A 9614-nucleotide genomic window follows, 5' to 3' on the forward strand; every position below is an offset into this window, starting at 1 on the left:
GATGGAGTTTTGGTTCCTTGCCACTGTCGCCTTTGGCTTGCTTAGTTGGGGACACTTGACTGATTGCACAGACACCATTGGAAGAGAGCTGAACTGGATGATGACATCACTGAATCATCAATGAACTGACTAGCTGAAAAATTACTGTTATGGTCCTCTTGCATTATTGACACTCTATTTCCCTGTTTGACACTGTAAAGCTGCTTTGATACAATCAGTATTGTATAAAGTGCTATACAAATAAAGGTGACTTGACTTGACTTGTCATTTTAGGAGGGGGGTGATCCTTTTTCCAACTCAGTGATTCCGTTTTTTTCTTTCTTCCCTGACATATTGGTGTTATATCTTTCACTTGGATATTATAACTTACACGGAGTAAATACAGCTGGATAAAACACAAACTGTGTCCGTCTTCATTTCAGGCTGAAAAGCAAAAAAAAAACATTTTATTTTGTTCCTTTTCTTTAACACCCTCAAAGCTATTCTGGTACAACACATTTTAAACTTATGAATATGGCTGTCAGCTGTGTCTTGAGGAATTTTGTTTCAGAGATTTTCTTGTAGCCATAGACTTTTTAATTTGTGACCCTGGACCACAAAACCAGTCTTAAGTCGCTGGGGTATATTTTTAGCAAAGCCAAAAAAACATTGTATGGGTCAAAATTATCGATTTTTCTTTTATGCCAAAAATCATTAGGATATTAAGTAAATATATCAAACCTTCATTTTTGATTAGTAATATGCATTGCTAAGAACTTCATTTGGACAACTTTAAAGGTGATTTTCTCAGTATTTTGATTTTTTTGCACCCTTAGATTCCAGATTTTCAAATAGTTGTATCTCAGCCAAATATAGTCCTATCCTAATAAACTATTTATTCAGCTTTCAGTTGATGCATAAATCTCAATTTCAAAAAATTGACCCTTATGACTGGTTTTGTGGTCCATGGTCACATTTAATAAGACAGTATGTTCTCTATGGCTTCAGATTTTGTGAGAGCTCTTATGACTTGGCCATATTTGCTACTCAACTTTAGCACATGCACTAGCTAAATGTACGCATGTGTAACAGCTCAAGCAAATTCAGTTTTGTTACAGTGTTTCCAAAGGCTTAATTATAAAAAATAAACAGTAGTCTGTCATCTGGTGTTGTTCCTGCTAGTTTTAAGAATGCTGTTATTCAGCCCCTCCTTTAAAAAAAATGGTTTAGATCCCTTTAACATGAGTAATTTTCGCCCCATTTCGAAGCTGCCTTTTATATCTAAGATATTGGAAAAAATTGTGTTGGAGCAGTTAAATGTTTTTTTAAAGAGGAATAATATCTTAGATAGATTCCAGTCTGGTTTTAGAGCCGGCCACAGTACAGAGTCTGCTCTTTTGAGGGTCTCCAATGATATCTTAAAGAGGTGTTGACTCTGGGAGTTGTGTTGTTCTAATTTTGTTAGATCTTACTGCAGCATTCGATACAGTTGATCACGATATGCTTATTGCTCGTCTCAAGAATCATGTTGGTGTTCAGGGCTTAGCCTTAAAATGGTTCTCTTCTTATCTGAAGGATAGGACTTTTTCAGTCAGTTTAGGTGATTACTCTTCTTCTACTGCTCCTCTTGTCTGTGGGGTTCCTCAGGGCTCTATTCTGGGACCAATTTTATTTTCTCTGTATATGTTGCCATTGAGTTTTATTTTTGAAAAATTTGGGATTCATTATCACTTGTATGCGGATGATTCACAAATTTACTTACCATTGAAACAGGACCATAAATGTGCTTTGCAGTCTCTGCATCAATGTCTGACAGAGGTTAAGTGCTGGTTGGCAAATAATTTTCTTCAATTGAATGAAGATAAGACCGAGATGATTTTATTTGGTAATAAGGTTATGTAAATGATATCTATGACTGCCTGGGGCAGTTTCCTGGGAAGAAACTGTCCTGTGTAAAAAACCTTGGTGTCATCTTTGACTCTGAGCTCAAATTTGACCGACAAATTAATGCTGTTGTTAAAAATAGCTTTTTCCATCTAAGGTCAATATCTAAGCTGAAGTCCATCCTCTCTTTTGAAGATATGGAGAAGGTTGTTCATGCTTTTGTGTCATCTCGTTTGAACTATTGTAATGTGTTGTATCTGGGTTTGAATCAGCTCTCTCTCTCGTTTGCAGCTTGTCCAGAACTCAGCTGCCAGACTTTTAACAAGTACAAAGGGGAGAGAGCATATTACTCCTGTGTTAATCAAACTGCATTGGTTACCTGTACGATACAGAATTAATTTCAAAGCGTTGCTGTATGTTTATAAGGCTGTGCATGGTCTATCACCTGACTATGTTACTGATTTAATTAGCGCTCAAATTAACAACTACTCCTAATGGTTCCGCGATCTCGTCTAAAATGTAGAGGGGATCGTGCTTTCTCTGTGGCAGCTCCTAGGCTCTGGAATGCCCTTCCTCTGTCTATTAGAACTTCTCCAACTTTGGGTGTTTTTCAGAGTTTGCTTAAAACTCATTTGTTTTCTCTAGCTTTTGACAATGTTTTTTAGCTGTGTATGATATTTGTTGTTTTATTTTACTATTATTATTTTTCATTTGTTTTTATATTATTCTTATTTTTTTCCCCCCTTATCTTTCTCTGTACAGCACTTTGGTTCCAGTCGTGGTGTTGAAAGTGCTTTATAAATAAAGTTTGAGTTGAGTTGAGTTCATTGTTTTTTAACGATTTTGTATAATACCACTTAAATAAGTGACTTATTATATTAAATAAGTATTAAATAAGTGACAGCAGTGTTAAATAGGTGTTGAATAATTATGACATTGCCGTACTACTCAAAAACACTACATTATATATTGACTATCACTTTTGCCACTAAACTGTTAAAGATGCAATTTTTAAACTCTGAATCTTCATTACATTACAACTTTACTTACATTACAAGCTTACATTTGTAAATTATTACAGTCTCTGGAGAGCTGAATAGTTTTGATTGCAATTGTATGTAGCGTCCTACATAATTCGTGAGAAGCATGCGTTTGAGCAATCCTCATCAACTGAACTGGGAATGAATTTTAAAAATGTACCACTAAGAAACAACAGAATCTCTAGATGAAAAGGTCAATAATGGCCATATCTTATAGATGCTGGTCTTCAGGGATAAATGGTTGCAAAACAAACAAACAAACAAAAACAAACAAACAAGACACTCCTTAGATGTTAAAATGCAACAATGCAAGCATGACCAAAACACACAAATTGTTAAGCTAAGAAGTCTCAAATATAACCTTTCGGTAATATATACACTGCTCAGAAAAATTTAGGGAACACTTAAATCACACTTTAGATCTCAATGAATGAAATATTCAAGATGAAAATCTTTCCTTTATACATTTTATAATTCGTTTAGAACAAAATTATGACAATGGTCAATGTAAACTAAACTCATTAACCCATTGAGGGCTAGATTCAAAATCACACAGAAAAGGTAAACAATTAAAATCACAGGCTGATCAAACATGCATGAATTTCATCGTAGAACTCAAAGTCAGTCAGTAGTGTGTATGGCCCCCACATGCCTGTATGCACTTCCGACAACGTCTGGGCATGTTCTGATGAGATGGCAGCCGATGTCCTGGGGGCCAGACCTAGATCAGGACATCACTGAGCACCTGGACCGGCACAAGACCACGGGAACCAGATGAGTCCTCTGCACAATTCTGACTTATGTTACAGCCTGGTCTGGCCAGAGGAGAACTGGCCCCGCGACTGAGCCTGGTTTCTCCCAAGGTTTTTTCTTTCTGTCACAGATGGAGTTTTGGTTCCTTGCCACTGTCACCTTTGGCTTGCTTAGTTAGGAAAACTTAATTTCTGGCAATATTGTCGACTTGATTGCACAGACACTATTTGATTTGAACTGAGCTGGACGATCACTGAATCGATAAACTGACTTTAACTGAAAAATGAAGTGTTTACTATTGTCCTCTTGCATTATTGACACATTTTACTGTTTAATACAGTAAAGCTGCTGTAAATCTGTATTGTATAAAGCACTGTATAAATAAAGGTGACTTGACTGGACAGTCTGTGGGTGCTACTCGCCATGCACCAGGAGGAACCCAGGGCACATTGCACCAGCATAAGGTCTGACAACAGCTCTGAAGATTTCATCCTGGTAGTTAACAGCAGTAAGGGCACCGTTGGCTAGCACATGGAGGTCTGTGTGACTCTCCAAGGATATTTCTCCCCAGAACATCACAGCCAAAACGGCACCATTGGTGGACCTGGCAATTCTGGTGTTCTCTGCCAAATGCCAATCGAGCTGCAAAGTGCTGGGCTGTGAGCACAGGTCCCACTACAGGACGTCAGGCCCTCATGCCACCCTCATGGAGTCTGTTTCTGACAGTTTGGTCAGAAACATGCACACCTGTAGCAAAACACAAAACTAGAGACAAATCAGTCAGGAAGGATAAGGAGAGGGCCACAGTCTGTGACCCTACCTGCAAAACCATTGATATTTTGGGGGCTGTCTTGCTTTTGCCTCTCTAGAGCACTTGTTTTCACTTTCATTGTTGTCACTCTCATTTGCACCAAAGCAGGTAAAACTGATTCACAATCACTTATGCTAGACAGATTGATATCCCTGAAGTTTAACTGACTTGGTGTTATACTGTGATGATTAAGTGTTCTCTTAATTTTCTGAGCAGTATATTTTTGCACATACAGTTAATATAATAAGTCTACGCACCCCTGTTAAAACTGCAGCCTTTTGATATGTAAAAACCAACAAAATTAAGGCAACAAAACAAATAGAAAATAAAAAAAAATGAAGACTGTTATTCAAAAAGACCAAGTATTATATGAAGGTTGTGGGTTGTATATAAGTAAAATGGGTTATATTCTTAGAGTTTTATAATTCTGACACTTAGGATGAAACCTTGTATACGAGGTCCCTCATTCCAAACACAGAGAGCATTAGAAAAGTGAGAATTAGGAATCTGTACTTGCATTTTACCTGGTTGGAATATCTTGTAGTAAGGGCTGTAGGCCACATTCAGGCCTCCGAGTTTGACAGCTACCTCGTAGCGTCCAGCCTTACGCACAGTGAAGGCCACTTTGACTACATTAGACTCGGGCTCCTGAAGGACCTCCTGGGTCACAGGGACTTCTAAAGCCAGCTCTATATGAGTGATGTTCACCCTCAATCCCACAGGTCTGTGTGCAGGAAAAGGCTGGCCATTTTTGTAAAAGAGCTGGGAGGGGGATTTCAAAACAACTAATAAATACATAAAACTTTATTCATTTTAACTGAGCTGCATGAAGTGCCAATGTATAGTCAAGTACAGAGTCAGTATACTTTATACAACTTGAAAAAACGTTTTGAGAAAAACTTCTGATTGATCACCTGCACTCGGAAACTCATGGTTTGACCCACTTCCTGTGGCTCTTTCCAATCCCAGGAGACCTTGCATGAGCGTGGGTCCAGATAATTACCCCGCACATAGTCATAGATACTGCGGTCCCCATGTCGGGCAGGGTCATCATTCTGTAAGAAGCTGACCACACGAGCAGCAAGCTCACACAGAAATTTGATGGTGAAGACGAATGCGATGATGGAAACAGTTATTCCACCTAAAGGGAGCATATGAGTCTCAAAATACTGACAATTTATAAACGTAAAAGACGCTTAGGGAACAATTCTCACTATTAACTAAAGTACATATTAATGCCTTATTCTGCATGACCATATTTTAGATCCCTTAATCCTATCCCATACCTAAACTTAACAACTACCTTACTAACTATTAATAAACAATAAATTAGGAGTTTACTGAGGCAAAAGCCATAGTTCAAAGTTAGCTCAAAGTGAGAATTGGTCCCAAAACTAAAGTGTGACCACGTAAATTTTAAAATGGTATTTTCCTAGACAATCCAAGAAATGAAACCAATAACACAAAAAGAAACGTTAGTACAAAAGAAATAATGTAATCAGATCAAAAGTATTTAACTACCTGTCCTGAACATTGTATAAATTCATAAAAAAAAATCTGTATCATTTACTCTAAAATGGTATGGTTTTATTTTTTCACAAAACACAAAAGGATACATTTTTTCCATATAGCACAATAATAAATTGACCAGGGGTTGTGAAGCTCCAAAATAGTGTGTGTGTGTGTGTGTGTGTGTGTGAATGAATATGAAATGTACTATAAACAATTAAATGACTTCAATTGACGGTTAACAAGTAATATTTGATATTTCAGAGATGAGTACTACTAAACCTGTAGTTAACAGAAAGTACTAAGGTGCTGTATACGATTTTTCAACCATTAGAAGTTGTACAGGAGCACTTTATCTCAGACCAAAACAAACGTTCCGACGTGTAAAAACAGGATATATAATGAAACTGAGATTCGTTTGGCTTTTGCAAACAATGTCAAGTGACGAGGTAAGCATTATGCTAATATAGAAATGTGGAAGTTGGCCTTCAGCAGAAAGCGCTGTACTGTGCATCTTGTTTTTACAGCAGTGTGGGAGTTCACTCTCATAGCCTCCGATAAATGCAGGAGGGCCAACAGTTTCAAAGGAAGGGATACAATAATATAGTATATAAAAACATGATCCGCACTTATTTTACATTAATCACCAGGGGCAGTCGTGGGCTAATGGTTAGAGAGTCGGACTTGTAACCCAAAGGTTGTGGGTTCGAGTCTCAGGTCTGGCAGGGATTGTAGGTGGGGGACGTGAATGTACACATTGAGCAAGGCACAGAACCCCCAACTGCTCCCCGGGTGCCGCAGCACTATTGCTGACCACTGCTCCGGGGGTGTGTTCACGGTGTGTGTTAGTGGTCGGCCGATATTTGGAATTTTTAAATATCGGCATTGGCCAATAAGTCTTTCCCTGTGGCGATGTTTTTCAAAACAGATTATGACACCATATCGTGCATTTATGCTTCGTCTTTAAGACAAGCCACTCAGTACCTGACAGACAGTAAAATGACCAATCGTCATTCACTTTCTAACATGACGCTACATTGTGCTACATACAATAACACTCCGGCATGAAGCAAAGTCTTATTCAAACGTACCGTGATACATGACGCTACATTGTGCTACATACAATAACACTCCGGCGTGAAACAAAGTCTTATTCAAACGTACCGTGATACATCAGATCCGCAGTCCAGCGGCAGCTCCGGTGGGGGAGACAGATGTGATATAAACGAATTCAAACAAAAATGAAACCGTGTTTACCTCACAAACAATCAAAAATCCCACGACTGGCTCTTCCTCAGATATGCGTGTTGTTCTCGGGTACGTCTAAACAAGGTACGTTTTCTGGTGGACTCGAAAGCCGGTGCACTCCAGAATAAAAAGCTGGGTCGACACGAGAACTCTATGTTAAGTAATAATAATACGTTTGAATTCCTTTATATGTTTATTCAGGAATATCCGCTGTATTTGATTGCCCATGATTGGCGTAAAATTGCGTGTAGTATACCTTTTCGTATGTTCTGGTCTTACTTTAATGCTGCTGAATAACTAATAACTGATAATGATAATCTTGCTGATAACCAAGAATGTAATTATACACCTTCAGGCTTGTATTATTTTTTACAATGAAACAGATAAGCAAAACGAAACAGAACAGACATATATCTTTATTATTAACCAACTATCACTATATTCATGAATTGTACATAAAATACAATAAATTACACATACTATTTTAGACATTAATTTATGAATATTCATTTGTTGATTAATTATGAATGTTAGAAACGCTGCACTAAACATTGTTCATTTAAGTGTTACCTTGTTTACATTTTAATTGTTCAGGTTTTATAATTTTTTTTGTAGATGTTTCAGCAAAAGAGTAATTGTTACCTCAATTTAGTGTTGTCAAAAGACCCGGTATTTCGGTACCAAGTCGGTACTAAAAAAATGAAAACGTTACGGAACCATGTAAAATTTTTTAAAATGTAGGTATTTATTTAAATGTATTTTAAATAAATATTTATGCATCATTTTCTGCATGTCTCTCATTTACATTACATGTATTATATCGGCCTCATATCAGCCAATCAGGCAGATTGATTTCTCAATATCGGTATCGGCCATTAAAAATCGGTCGACCACTAGTGTGTGTTCAGTACTGTGTGTGTGCACTAGTATCTATAGCCAATATCGTATTTTTATCCGTTGGTTTTCGAAATACTGTTGTATGTAATGACTCTTCATTCTTAATTACTTTAACATCCAAAAATTTTTTATTTTCCATTGGGAATTTAATTGATGATATTTTCGAATTAATGAATGACACAAATAAATCTAATTCTCATTCAGAACCTGACCATATTAAAAAACAATCATCAATATATCGCATCCAAACCTTAATATATGAATAAAACGGATTGTTATTATTATGTTTATACAAGGAATTTGATTCAATTTATTCAAGAAATCTGTGGTATCTTTTAAATAGAATGGTAATTTCCTCACTATCGGTTTAATCAAATTAGAAATGTAGATATTGTTTCTGTCAATGACCCATTTCCTGAGACAACTGGTCACACTGGAGGATCTTCTAGTGATTTATGAATGTTTGATAAAGCATTTCAATCTAGAATCCTAGGTAAATGTTTTAAATACTTTAATTCATGTTCATTAAGCCATTTCCTATCAAATCCAATTTGTAAAATGTTATCAATTTTTTTTATAGGACTCAGTCGGGTTAAATACAAGTTTCTTATAAAATGCCACATCATGTAACGTCACTTTTATTTCCTCAATATATATATATATATATATATATTAGAATTCATAACAAAAATGAAGGTTTGTGTTGTATACAAATGGAAATTGTCTAGCATTTAAATACGCGTGTTTTTAGAGATTTCTGTTGAGTGCGGATCATGGTTTTATATAAAACCATAATAATTTAATAGACTTGACACACCAAAATAAAATATTAAGTGGCAAAAGATCACAGTGAAAACGGCTTTGTGGAACTGCATTCTAATTAAGCACCTGTTGCCAACGTCTAACAAGAGGTCTTTCAGAGAGATTAGTAAAATGACTAACGAAAAAGCTTCTACATTTACATTCACCTTGGGAGACATGGAAAATATTCTGCTCCCAGCCCAAGTACTCACGTCTTCAATTTCTACAAAGGAAACGATTGAGCAAATGGAACAAACATTGTTGAGCTACATGCCCAAACATTGAGTAAATATTATAGAAATGGTCGGATACCACAGGGATTGCGAATTCAAAAAGTACCATCGATCAGCCGAGATGACTCTGAATTCTGTAAAAAGTGGTGTGAGATTCTTAATCATTGTTCGACGAATCTGATGCTTCACATCGAGTTTACAAAAAAGGAAATGGTGTCATTATCTGAAAAAATTGAAAGCTATAAAATGAAATTAAAGGGGTCATATGATGTTGCTAAAAAGAACATTATTTTCCACATACTGTACATTATTGTTTCTCCTCTATGCCCTGCCTTTCTGAAACGCATCGACTTTTACAAAGCTCATCGGTCTGAAAAGCGAGGTGTGCTGTGATTGGCCAGCTATCCAGTGCGTTATGATTGGCCGAATACCTCAAGCGTGTGACGGAAATGTTACACC

At 36.7% G+C, this 9614-nt stretch overlaps 1 protein-coding gene across 5 annotated transcripts in view; it reads right to left on the bottom strand.

The window, feature by feature from the left end:
• Positions 1-9614, bottom strand: part of LOC107704359 (apoptosis-resistant E3 ubiquitin protein ligase 1-like) — an 82994-nt gene that overhangs the window by 27603 nt on the left and 45777 nt on the right. For 2 of the 5 annotated variants that reach the window (XM_016507267.1, XM_016507268.1), the window contains exons 6-7: positions 5382-5608; positions 4992-5229 (exon numbers count right to left, since the gene is read on the bottom strand). The exons of 2 other annotated variants lie outside the window; for them this stretch is intronic. In XM_016507267.1, coding sequence (XP_016362753.1) covers positions 4992-5229; positions 5382-5608 — 465 coding nt within the window. Of the gene's footprint in view, positions 1-4991; positions 5230-5381; positions 5609-7140; positions 7638-9614 lie in introns of those variants that run through there. One more of the 5 variants, XM_016507271.1, reaches the window with a different exon arrangement.

The sequence above is a fragment of the Sinocyclocheilus anshuiensis genome, unplaced genomic scaffold (assembly GCF_001515605.1).
Source record: "Sinocyclocheilus anshuiensis isolate Anshui unplaced genomic scaffold, SAMN03320099.WGS_v1.1 scaffold2264, whole genome shotgun sequence".
Taxonomy (NCBI): Eukaryota; Metazoa; Chordata; class Actinopteri; order Cypriniformes; family Cyprinidae; genus Sinocyclocheilus; species Sinocyclocheilus anshuiensis.